Here is a 13,947-nt window from a genome sequence, read left to right on the forward strand (position 1 = left end):
AGCTTTATAATCGCGTCACGTGACAATTCCGATCTGATGTTGGCGGCGTGCGCAGATCGGACGTTGTTCTCACTCCATAAACATTCCTATTATTTGATTAACTCTCTTTGCATTACAGAATAACTGTATCTATATTGATTCACGAAGTTTTTAGTGAAACAGACTGTGGACAATTCGTGAGTTTAACGTACATGTGTCTTAGAACAATGCTAGGTAATTTCCAACTTTTAACAGAAGTGCATCAACTATGGGATAAAGTAAAGGCCTTGTGATGATGATAATTGGCTGAAGGAATAACAGAGATTTACATTATTTATATGTTATTCGGTGGTTCATGGTCTCCACTGTTGTTCATATTATTTATGGATCATATGTTGAAAACAATTGGCTGGGTGAGATGTGAACACAAAATAAACAGTCTTGCATATGCGGATGACTTAGTTATGATGGAAGATTCGATTGAAAGTTTGCAAAGTAATATTTCAGAGCTAGATCAGAAATGTAAGGACTATGGTATGAAGATTAGCATCTCCAAAACGAAAGTAATGTCAGTGGGAAAGAAATATAAACGGATTGAGTGCCAAATAGGAGGAACAAAGTTAGACCAGGTGGACGGTTTCAATTACTTAGGATGCATATTCTCACAGGATGGCAACATAGTGAAAGAACTGGAAGCGAGGTGTAGCAAAGATAATGCAGTGAGCGCTCAGCTACGATCTACTCTCTTCTGCAAGAAGGAAGTCAGTACCAAGACTAAGTTATCTGTGCACCGTTCAATCTTTCGACCAACTTTGTTGTATGGGAGCGAAAGCTAGGTGGATGCAGGTTACCTTATCAACAAGATTACGGATATGAAAGTAGCTAGGATGATTGCAGGTACTAGTAGATGGGAACAATGGCAGGAGGGTGTCCACAATGAGGAAATCAAAGAAAAACTGGGAATGAACTCTGTAGATGTAGCAGTCAGGGCGAACAGGCTTAGACGGTGAGGTCATGTTACACGCATGGGAGAAGCAAGGTTACCCAAGAGACTCATGGGTTCAGCAGTAGAGGGTAGGATGAGTCGGGGTAGACCAAGGAGAAGGTACCTGGATTCGGTTAAGAATGATTTTGAAGTAATAGGTTTAACATCAGAAGAGGCACCAATGTTAGCACTGAATAGGGGATCATGGAGGAATTTTATAAGAGGGCTATGCTCCAGACTGAACGCTGAAAGGCATAATCAGTCTTAAATGATGATGATGATGATATGTTATTCGAAAAAGTCAGATCGCATTTATGTCATAATTTCTGTAAACAGAGATCAATGCAAGATTATTACCTTCTCCTGGCGCGTTGGGCTCATCGAGATTGACTGCAGACGTAGCATTCGGCTTGACCACCACCAGTGACGTAACAGACGTCACAAACGAGTACTGTAAGGAAGAAAGTAAGAATTAAGAGTCTTACTAACATAATACCAGTGCTTCGTGGAAGAATAATTAACCGGAAACGCTGTAAAGAGGATGTATTATTACTATTATTATTGCTTGCTTAGTCATCCGTACGATACCGAATGTTGTGGCTCATATTTGTGGGTAACAGTCAGAGAGATGAAGTATACAGGTAAAGGATTCTTTCTCATCCATCTACATTATATCTGTTTAACAAAGAAATTCGCCAACGCGGACATCAGCAATACAAAAACTTTAATCGGAAAGTTGTTTTCCCTTTCCTCTTACAGAACGTTAGATGTACAACATTTTTAACCATGTTGTTGCTGTTGTAGTCTTCAGTCCTGGGACTGGTTTGATGCAGCTCTCCATGCTACCCTATCCTGTGCAAGCTTCTTCATCTCCCTGTACCTACTGCAACCTACATCCTTCTGAATCTGCCTAGTGTATTCATTTCTTGGTCTCCCTCTATGATTTTTACCCTCCACCCTGCCCTCCAGTACCAAATTGGTGATCCCTTGATGCCTCAAAACATGTCCTACCAACCTATCCCTTCTTCTAGTCAAGTTGTGCCACACGCTCCTCTTCTCCCCAATTCTATTCAATACCTCCTCATTAGTTATGTGATCTACCCATCTCATCTTCAGTATTCTTCTGTAGCACCACATTTCAAAAGCTTCTATTTTCTTCTTGTCTAAACTATTTATCGTCCATGTTTCACTTCCATACATGGCTACACTCCATACAAATACTTTCAGAAACGACTTCCTGACACTTAAATCTATACTCGATGTTAACAAATTTCTCTTCTTCAGAAACGCTTTCCTTGTCATTGCCAGTCTACATTTTATATCCTCTCTACTTCGACCATCATCAGTTATTTTGCTCCCAAAATAGCAAAATTCCATTACTACATTAAGTGTCTCATTTCCTAATCTAATTCCCTCAGCATCACCCGACTTAATTCGACTACATTCCATAACCCTAGTTTTGCTTTTGTTGATATTCTTCTTATATCCTCCTTTCAAGACACTGTCCATTCCGTTCAACTGCTCTTCCAAGTCCTTTGCTGTCTCTGACAGAATTACAATGTCATCGGCGAACCTCAACGTTTTTCTTTCTTCTCCATGGATTTTAATACCTACTCCGAATTTTTCTTTTGTTTCCTTTAGTGCTTGCTCAATATACAGATTGAATAACATCGGGGAGAGGCTACAACCCTGTCTCACTCCCTTCCCAACCACTGCTTACATGTCCCTCGACTCTTATAATTGCCATATGATTTCTGTACAAATTGTAAATAGCCTTTCGCTCCCTGTATTTTACCCCTGCCACTTTTAGAATTTGAAAGAGAGTATTCCAGTCATCATTGTCAAAGGCCTTCTCTAAGTCTACAAATGCAAGAAACGTAGGTTTGCCTTTCCTTAAACTTTCTTCTAAGATAAGTCATAAGGTCAGTATTGCCTCACGTGTTCCAACATTTCTACGGAATCCAAACTGATCTTCCCCGAGGTCGGCTTCTACCAGTTTTTCCATTCGTCTGTAAGGAATTCGCGTTAGTATTTTGCGGCTGTTACTTACTAAACTGATTGTTCGGTAATTTTCACATGTGTCAACACCTGCTTTCTTTGGGATTGGAATTATTATATTCTTCTTGAAGTCAGAGGGTATTTCGACTGTCTCATACATCTTGCTCACCAGATGGTATAGTCATGCCTGGCTCTCCCAAGGCCGTCAGTAGTACTAATGGAATGTTGTCTACTCCAGGGGCCTTGTTTCGACTCAGGTCTTTCAGTGCTCTGTCAAACTCTTCACGCAGTATCGTATCTCTCATTTCATCTTCATCTACATCCTCTTCTATTTCCATAATATTGTCGTCAAGTACATAGCCCTTGCCCTCTATATACTCCTTCCACCTTTCTGCTTTCTCTTCTTTGCTTAGACCTGTGTTTCCATCTGATCTCTTGATATTCATACAGCTGGTTCTCTTATCTCCAAAGGTCTCTTTAATTTTCCTGTAGGCAGTATCTATCTTACCCCTAGTGAGATAAGCTTCTACATCCTTACATTTGTCCTCTAACCATCCCTCCTTAGCCATTTTGCACTTCCTGTCGATCTCATTTTTGATATTCAAAATATTTCTTCTGTTCAATATTTCTTCTGTTACCCAAGGATTTCTACTAGCCCTCGTCTTTTTGCCTACTTGATCCTCTGCTGCTTTCACTACTTCATCCCTCAGAGCTACCCATTCTTCTTCTATTGTATTTCTTTCCCCCATTCTTGTCAGTTGTTCCCTTATGCTCTCCCTGAAACTCTCTACAACCTCTGGTTTAGTCAGTTTATCCAGGTCCCATTTCCTTAAATTCTCACCTTTTTGCAGTTTTAATCTACAGTTCATAACCAATAGATTGTGGTCAGAATCCACATCTGCTCCGGGAAATGTCTTACAATTTAAAACCTGGTTCCTAAATCTCTTTCTTACCATTAAATAATCTATCTGATACCTTCTAGTATCTCCACGATTCTTCCATGTATACAACGTTCTTTTATGATTCTTGAACTAAGTGTTAGCTATGATTAAGTTATGCTCTGTGCAGAATTCTACCAGCTTCCTCTTTCATTTCTTACCCCCATTCCATATTCACCTACTACGTTTCCTTCTCTCCCTTTTCCTACTCTCGAATTCCAGTCACCCATGACTATTAAATTTTCATCTCCCTTCACTACCTGGATAATTTCTTTTATCACATCATACAATTCTTCAATTTCTTTACCATCTGCAGAGCTAGTTGGCATATAAACTTGTACTACTGTAGTAGGCGTGGGCTTCGTGTTTATCTTGGTCACAATAATGCGTTCACTATGCTGTTTGTAGTAGCTTACCCGCAATCCTATTTTTTTATTCATTATTAAACCTACTCCTGCATTACCCCTATTTGATTTTGTATTTATAACCCTGTATTCACCTGACCAAAAGTCTTGTTCCTCCTGCCACCGAAAAATATTTAGCTTCTGCTGGAATGTTATCAGCAGCTTTCGCTTCTGATCCACTCACCAATATTATAACATAAAAAGGATTAGATGAAAGTGCAGTATTCTTAACATCGCAGTTTTTTTCAAAACTTGTCCAGTCTTTTACAGTATCAGTGGACAAAGTCGAGCAGGTTTACTGTATGTTACATACTTGTTTGGAATTTGCACGGATGTTTGGCGAATTTATTTGTTGAATACTTGACCAGCCGCTGTCCCACATCCATAATGGATCAACAGAGACTTTACCTTATTTTTTCTGTTAACCGTCTTTCCCTAGTTGCTTCAAAAGTCGTGAATGTATGTTCCGTCTACGCAGCTAATTGAAGGCAATTTATCTATTGCCATACGTGTTCCACTTCTTTTATTTGTGGAACTTCAGTGGTGATGGCGATTTCCAGCGCTGTTAGCTCGTGCGTGTTGTCCTGGAGATGTGTTCGTTAGTCTCCATGCTCCAGTTGGGCGATTTCCTGCGCTCTTCCACCCACATTCGATTCAACACATCGGATACACTACTTCCAGTTTGCACTTTGTGTTCAGCATGTGTGTATTTTCTGTGTGTAGTGATGGTTAACAACACATCTACAGGACAACATGCATGAGCTAACAGCTCTGGAAATCGCCATCACCACTCAAGACGCTTCACAAATAAAAGAAGTGAAACGCTTATGGCAATAATCAAACTGCCTTCAATTAGTTGCATGGACGTAACACACATCCACGAACATTATATCTATGTAGCGCGAATTATTGTGGTGAGAGCTCGGACAGTGGTATTGCGTTTATGTTGCTAAGGTACAGCACGCAAATGAAAACAAGTGACAAGTCTTGCTTCTCTACTATCCTTGAATACCACTAAGGGCAATGTCGATCTTGACGTCGTCTTTTCACAGTTGAATCATCCTAGAGGATATCGCGTGCCCTCACTCCTAGAGACATCGAGGAGGTTTTTAACTCAGAACACCGATGCATAATCTGGTGATCGGAAACGGTAGATGCCTTCTCCCCTCTTATTGGGGAAGAATATTATTCACAGAAATGTCTTTCGTCACTAGGATGCGAGCTGGTGTGCTCATCGTTAAACGTCATTGCACTATCAGGCGACAGAGACATCAGCTACGAAGTTCTGTGAGCACTTACTAACATATTTCATAACATCGTATTGCGAACAGATAATTTTTTTTCTACTAATTTTGTATTCTTCGATCGTATTTTCGGACCACAAGCCTGAGCGTGACAAAATTTTTGAAACCAAACCTACATTGATTTAGAATACCAATACCAATGAGATCCTTGTGTTGTAAAATATGAGAACATATTTTGAGCTCAAAGGTAATGTGGCGTCGCGAACTGACCTTCACCACACCAACCAATACGGTTCAAATGGCTCTAAGGACACTGGGACTTAAAATCTGAGGTCGTCAGTCCCCTAGACTTAGAACTACGTAAACCTAACTAACCTAAGGACATCATACACACCCACGCCCGAGGTAGGATTCAAACCTGCGACCGTAGCAGCCGCGTGGTTCCGGACTGAAGCGCCTAGAACCGCTCGGCCGCATGGGTCGGCGCAAACCAATATAATTCCCAAAACATCGGTCACGCGAAAGCCAACTCGCGATTTTCTCGTATGACATCCTGAAAACTATGGATCAAGGCAATCAGGCAGATGCATTATATCTTGTCTGCCGAAAAGTGGCCAGTGCCGCACCAACGGTTATTAACAAAATTACGATCGCATGGGATATGAAACGAAATTTGTGGGTGGATTGCCGATTTCTTGGCGAGAGGAAGCTGAATGTTGTTATGGATGGAGAGTCATCGACATATCTAGGAGTACCTTCAGGTGTGTCCCAGGCAAGTGTGTTAGGACCCTTGCTGTTCATTTTGTTTATTAAGGACCTGGCAGACAATATTAATCGTAACCTCAGGCTTTCTGCAGTTGACACAGCTGTCCATCATGAAGTTATGTCTGAAAAAAATCTGCACAAATATTCAGTCAGACCTTAATAAAATTTCAAAACGGTGCAGATAGTGGCAACTTATGTTAAACGATAAGAGATGTAAAATCGTGCACTTCGTAAAAAAAAAAAAAGAGAAAGGAAAAGAAAAGAAGAGAGAGCGCAAATGGGATATGCGATGTGAGAGTTCCGTGCGAACTTAATTATGTGTACGAGATCTGTTCCAAATATTCCGGAAAATTCATAATTTCGTGCCAATGTTGTGTTGGAGCGAAATGCGGTTAGTACCCTTGCACACGCCTGTGTTTAATGTATAACCGCCTGGGAGTTTCATTGTTGAATGTCTGTTAGTTTTGTTCAGTGCTGTATTGAGAAGAACGTTGTGTCGCACAGTTTATGAATTTCGAGATGACAGAGAGAAGCACGCGTCTGCCTTAAATTTTGCGTTAAACTCAGGAAAACCTTTACAGAGGAACACCAAATGTTTCAAGATGCCTATGGCCATGAGTGATTAAGCCGTTGTCGGTGATACGAGTGGTTTACACAGTTTCAAAATGGGCGGACGGAAGTTAAAGATGACCCTCGTTCAAGACGCCCTTCGCGGTTTATCGACGCCGATCATCTCAGGAACGTCAACGAAATTGTGCGTTCCAACCGAAGACTGACTGCCCGAGAGAATGTAACATTTCATTGATTGGCGACTCCATAGTGTCCTGTGCACTACGACCAGATAATGGGTATACTTGGAAGGAGAGACAGCATTGGTCGTATATTTTTGTTTATTATCGCAAAATCGATTTTCGGTCACTTAGTGACCATCTTCAGTGCTGTAATTATAACTTAAATTAGTAAGCACTGGTGTCAATAAGCTTACGGCGATCACATAGAGTCACTTAGTGACCGAAAATCGATTTTGCGATAATAAACAAGAATATACGACCAATGCTGTCTCTCCTTCCAAGTACGTAACATTTCAGCTAGATCGTGTCATGAAATCCTGACACAGCGTCTTGGAATGCGTCGTTTTGCCGCCAAGTTCGTCCAACGGCTCGTGAGTCAAGACCAGAAAGACCTGCCTCACAGTCTGAGAAGAGCTTTTGGATTGCGCAAATGAGAACGAGATGTTCTTAAAGAAAATCATATATGGAAATGAGACATAAGTCTACTGTTATGATGTTGAGACCAAGGTTCAAACTTCACAGTGGGCCGGGAAAGGTTCTCCAAGAGCAAAAAAACCTCGTCAGGTCAGATCAAATGTGAAAGCCATGCTGAAGTTTTCTTTGATTTCAAGGATTTGTTCATCATGGATTCGTGCCACAGAGACAAACTGTTAATTGATGGTACCTCTGGGATGTGTTACGATATCTGCGCGTAAATATGGGAAGGAAACGGCCTGAAATTTGGCGAGACAATTCCTGCCTCCTGCATCACTGTAACGCACCCGCACATTCATCCACGTTGGTGCGTGACCGTTGCACAGAAAACGACATCACTGTGCTGCCTCATCCTCCGTACTCTTCAGACTTGGCCCCTGCGGACGTTTTTTTTGTTTTTTATTTCCAGAGTTGAAAAAGCCGTCGCGACGACGAAGATTTACAACGATAGACGAGGTAAAAGAAAATTCGCAGACTTCGCTTCACGCGATCCATCAAGAGGTGTGCCAAAACTGTTTCCGTAAATCGATACGGCGCTGGGAGTGGTGTATCAATTTTGGAGGAGAGTAATTCGAAGGAGACCATACGCAAGAAGTAAAAGGTAAGTGTAGAAAAATGTTATGAACAAAGCTCCGGAATTTTTTGAACAGACCTCATATATAGAGTGTTACAAAAAGGTACGGCCAAACTTTCAGGAAACATTCCTCACACACACATAAAGAAAAGATGTTATGTGGACATGTGTCCGGAAGCGCTTAATTTACATGTTAGAGCTCATTTTAGTTTCGTCAGTATGTGCTGTACTTCCTCGATTCACCGCCAGTTGGCCCAATTGAAGGAAGGTAATGTTGACTTCGGTGCTTGTGTTGACATGCGCCTCATTGATCTACAGTACTAGCATCAAGCACATCAGTACGTAGCATCAATAGGTTAGTGTTCATCACGAACGTGGTTTTGCAGTCAGTGCAATGTTTACAAATGCGGAGTTGGCAGATGCCCATTTGATGTATGGATTAGCACGGGGCAATAGCCGTGGCGCGGTACGTTTGTATCGAGACAGATTTCCAGAACGAAGGTGTCCCGACAGGAAGACGTTCGAAACAATTGATCGGCGTCTTAGGGAGCACGGAACATTCCAGCCTATGACTCGCGACTGGGGAAGACCTAGAACGACGAGGACACCTGCAATGGACGAGGCAATTCTTCGTGCAGTTGACGATAACCCTAATGTCAGCGTCAGAGAAGTTGCTGCTGTACAAGGTAACGTTGACCAAGTCACTGTATGGAGAGTGCTACGAGAGAACCAGTTGTTTCCGTACCATGTACAGCGTGTGCAGGCACTATCAGCAGCTGATTGGCCTCCACGGGTACACTTCTGCGAATGGCTCATCCAACAATGTGTCAATCCTCATTTCAGTGCAAATGTTCTCTTTACGGATGAGGCTTCATTCCAACGTGATCAAATTGTAAATTTTCACAATCAGCATGTGTGGGCTGACGAGAATCCGCACGAAATTGTGCAAATACGTCATCAACACAGATTTTCTGTGAACGTTTGGGCAGGCATTGTTGGTGATGTCTTGATTGGGCCCCATGTTCTTCCACCTAGGCTCAATGGAGCACGTTATCATGATTTCATACGGGATACTCTACCTGTGCTGCTAGAACATGTGCCTTTACAAGTACGACACAACATGTGGTTCATGCACGATGGAGCTCCTGCACATTTCAGTCGAAGTGTTCGTACGCTTCTCAACAACAGATTCGGTGACCGATGGATTGGTAGAGGCGGACCAATTCCATGGCCTCCACACTCTCCTGACCTCAACCCTCTTGACTTTCATTTATGGGGGCATTTGAAAGCTCTTGTCTACGCAATCCCGGTACCAAATGTAGAGACTCTTCGTGCTCGTATTGTGGACGGCTGTGATACAATACGCCACTCTCCAGGGCTGCATCAGCGCATCAGGGATTCCATGCGACGGAGGGTGGATGCATGTATCCTCGCTAACGGAGGACATTTTGAACATTTCCTATAACAAAGTGTTTGAAGTCACGCTAGTACGTTCTGTTGCTGTGTGTTTCCATTCCATGATTAATATGATTTGAAGAGAAGTAATAAAATGAGCTCTAACATGGAAAGTAAGCATTTCCGGATACATGTCCACATGACACATTTTCTTTCTTTGTGTGTGAGGAATGTTTCCTGAAAGTTTGGCCATACCTTTTTGTAACACCCTGTAGATTGTTCATGCATAGCCTTTGGTGAGTGAGTCTGCGAATATCAAAATATGTGATCTTTTGACCGAATTGCCTTAGAAGGCAGAATTTTGTGCACCTCCAACGGACTGCCGACTTTAGTATTTGATAGTAATTGCAACTAGACAGCTCTATCCGTTCCTGAGAGGGCGTCTTAACGGACGACAGAGTGATCCTATAATGATTCCATTTTTACTGTATAAGGCATGGCAGTCTAAAAAACGTAATACCCTTGACTATAATATCAGTGAGTGACAGCCGGAATCAGCCAACCCATAAAAATACCTGCATGTAACATTTTGTGTGAACGTGAAATGTAATGAACACATAGATTCAGCTCGTTAGAGGCATACTGGGAAAATACTACCAGTCTACGGAGGAGACTGCTGACAAAACGTTCGTGTGTGCAATCCTAGAATATTGTTAAACTATGTGGAACCATATCCATATACAAATAACAGCGGATATTAAACGTAAGGAAATTTGTGTGTTAGTGACCTTTGACTGTGCACTGTTTGAGAAACTAAATTTTTATACCTGGGATTTACAGTCACGTAGAACTTTATAAATGACATCATATTTACGCCAGTGACTGTTTGTGAAATAAAGAAAGTTACAGTTACTGGCGTAAATATGATATCTTTTATAAAATCTGAGAAACTGTTCTTAGATTAAAAGAAAAAAAGCTTTAGGAGACATGTTTTTTAGACGTGAGTTTGGAAAGACTGAAGAATAATAATAATAATTTAAGTGGAAATTTCATCATTCGCAAATGTAATAAATTAGAAAGGCTCGTATCAAATGAGAGCCGTACAATCGTCATAATTAACAACAGTTCCCCTGTAGCAACAAGTAACACAAACCAGTACCGTAACTAGCAATCGTATTCATGATAAAAAATTTCAAATGTAGCATCTGTGGAACAACTGCGATTGATGATTAAAAACTGCAGTTGAAACTACCCATGTCGAATCAGAACGCATGCGACAGCATGATCTAACTAATATGTTCGAGCACGCCGCGCATAAAAACGGGATTCTTCCGGGGCTCATACCCCGCGTTCTATTGTGTTAGAAAGGCAGGGTCAAGTGTTTTCGATAGCCCTTGAGCTAGGTACCAATTGTATACCCAACATAAGGAGCGTCTTATTGTTACTGTTCTACTGTACAGGGTCAAAGTAGGAATATTACACACTTCCTCCTGCCTAGGAAAATGGAGCATATCGGTTCGTTCTTCTTGCATTAGATGTGCTCTACAATGTACCTTAAGGGATTTATTCATGCACCATCAGTTCATGGGCAGTTCCTTAGGCTATCTCAATTATTTTTCCATTTTATCGTACTAAAGTCGAGTCGCGGATTCGAAGGCGACTATGTACAGCAAATGGCTTGAATTTTTGGGATACATTCCTAACAGCCCAGTCTCGAACAAGCATTGAAAATTTTCTTGATATTTTCACCCGTTTCCGCGTTACAGAGGTTCAAAGTTACTCTACTTGTACACCAAGATACACAGGTAAAATCCGAAGTGAGACGAAAACGTATTGTATAAAGTGATGTAGAACGGAGAAGTACGATGTAAAATATTTCAGAGTTACGGCAACCTCACGCTGTAGAAGAAAATTTTTGTGCACGTAAAATTCTGCCTAAAGTGTAAAATTAGTTTTGGATTATATAAATTCCACGTAAGTAAACTATCAAAATTTTACTGAACCGTAAAGTTCTTTTCACGTGCGTGACGCCCTGCTGCAGCAGGAAAAAGCAAGAAGCAGTGGAATAACGTTCCTACCGGAGCGCAAAAAGGCTAATATGCTCCTGTTTTAAAGACTGACTTGAAAATTGGGGTACCAGCTGCGTCATTCTACCTTTCCCTGCAGCTTTAAAATTTTCTCAAATTCTGACGTGCGAAGATATTATGTTTTTTTTTTTTTTCATACTGGGAGAGAAGGAGACAGTGACAATGGGAAAGAGACGGAAAAATTATAAATACTGGTAGATAGTAGACTCTAGTTGTGGTATAGGAAGGACGAAGGAGACAATGGCTGTGCGAGGAGAAGATAGAGGGACAACGACAATGGCACATAGTTGACAGGGAGAGAACAGTACTAGGAAAAGTGTCAAGGAAACAGTGCTTATGGGAGAGAAATAAAGAGACGGAGAAAGCGCAAGCTCGCGAGAGCTTATGGTAATGAGAGACAGTCTATGACCAACAAGGAGGAGAGAGAGAGGCACAGTCAGAAGAGACAGCAGCAGTGGGAAGGAATGAATGAGACAGTAAGGGCAAGAGAGTCAGCGAGAGCGAGATCGTGACAGTAAGAAGTGTCAGTATTAGTAGCACAGATCGAGGGAGACTATGGCTGTGGGACAGGCTCAATGACACTTACGGAGATACAAAGAGATAATGGCAATGATTTGGGACGAATGAAAGAGTGAGAGAATGGTCAAGTGGGATTGGATGGGTGAGCGACTTACAGCAGTGGACAAGTGGGTGTGAGCGACTTACAGCAGTGGACAAGTGGGTGTGAGCGATTTACAGCAGTGGACAAGTGGGTGTGAGCGACTTACAGCAGTGGACAAGTGGGTGTGAGCGACTTACAGCAGTGGACAAGTGGGTGTGAGCGACTTACAGCAGTGGACAAGTGGGTGTGAGCGACTTACAGCAGTGGACAAGTGGGTGTGAGCGACTTACAGCAGTGGACAAGTGGGTGTGAGCGACTTACAGCAGTGGACAAGTGGGTGTGAGCGACTTACAGCAGTGGACAAGTGGGTGTGAGCGACTTACAGCAGTGGACAAGTGGGTGTGAGCGACTTACAGCAGTGGACAAGTGGGTGTGAGCGACTTACAGCAGTGGACAAGTGGGTGTGAGCGACTTACAGCAGTGGACAAGTGGGTGTGAGCGACTTACAGCAGTGGACAAGTGGGTGTGAGCGACTTACAGCAGTGGACAAGTGGGTGTGAGCGACTTACAGCAGTGGACAAGTGGGTGTGAGCGACTTACAGCAGTGGACAAGTGGGTGTGAGCGACTTACAGCAGTGGACAAGTGGGTGTGAGCGACTTACAGCAGTGGACAAGTGGGTGTGAGCGACTTACAGCAGTGGACAAGTGGGTGTGAGCGACTTACAGCAGTGGACAAGTGGGTGTGAGCGACTTACAGCAGTGGACAAGTGGGTGTGAGCGACTTACAGCAGTGGACAAGTGGGTGTGAGCGACTTACAGCAGTGGACAAGTGGGTGTGAGCGACTTACAGCAGTGGACAAGTGGGTGTGAGCGACTTACAGCAGTGGACAAGTGGGTGTGAGCGACTTACAGCAGTGGACAAGTGGGTGTGAGCGAGTTACAATTCGGGTAGCTTGTGGAAGTGAGAGGCGAGTTGCATTTTAAAAAGAACACAAATATTTTCGCACGCCAAAATCTTCAGTAAAATTTTTAAAGGTGCAGTGAAGGTAGAACGTGAGGCAGCTGGAACATTATTTTTCCATCAGTCTATGAAACAGGAGCATATCTGCCATTTTTTCACTCCGATGTGAGCCTTTTTCCGCTAGTTTTTATTTATACGTGATGACAGATTTCAGTTGAATAATCGGTATACCAAAATGGCTGTGGTGAAGTAGCATCATTGGTGGCAATTATAAAGTAATACGGAACATTAGGAGCAACGAAGCGCATAGTAGCAAAAGTTTTCGCGTCAGCCGCGTCTCGCAACATTATTCGTGACAACCTCGTCGCGTAATGTACGCCAACCCTGAAAAACTCTCAAATTGGTAACCGAATAGTCGAGTAGTAACCACACTAGGGCGTTGTAACATTTCCTGCCGGGACAGTGTCTCCTAGAAGCGCTGCGAATGCAACTATCTGAACTATCTGAGCAAGTAATAGCGCTTCAGACAAGCGTCACAAAGGCAACTCCCTCGCAGAAGGAGCAATTGTTCGCCAGCCAGAGAGAACGGGGAGAACGTGTGCTGGTATAACAGAAAATTTTGCTATTCAGCCAGGTAATGTCAACCAGCAGGCGACATGGGAAACACCGCTTGGTATCAATGGCGACAAGGCTACTTTCGAACCGGACATGCGTCGACTGTTCACGACAGAGCACTCTAACAAACTACAGT

The 13,947-nt window shown here is 42.6% G+C and overlaps 1 protein-coding gene across 5 annotated transcripts in view; it reads right to left on the reverse strand.

Annotated features, from left to right (window-relative positions):
• Positions 1-13,947, reverse strand: part of LOC124563471 (inter-alpha-trypsin inhibitor heavy chain H4-like) — a 213,317-nt gene that overhangs the window by 79,720 nt on the left and 119,650 nt on the right. For all 5 annotated transcript variants that reach the window (XM_047130978.1, XM_047130977.1, XM_047130973.1 and 2 more), the window contains exon 11: positions 1,322-1,415. In XM_047130978.1, the coding sequence (XP_046986934.1) occupies positions 1,322-1,415 (94 nt within the window). The remainder of the gene's footprint in view (positions 1-1,321; positions 1,416-13,947) is intronic.

The sequence above is a fragment of the Schistocerca americana genome, chromosome 1, assembly GCF_021461395.2.
Source record: "Schistocerca americana isolate TAMUIC-IGC-003095 chromosome 1, iqSchAmer2.1, whole genome shotgun sequence".
NCBI lineage: Eukaryota > Metazoa > Arthropoda > Insecta > Orthoptera > Acrididae > Schistocerca > Schistocerca americana.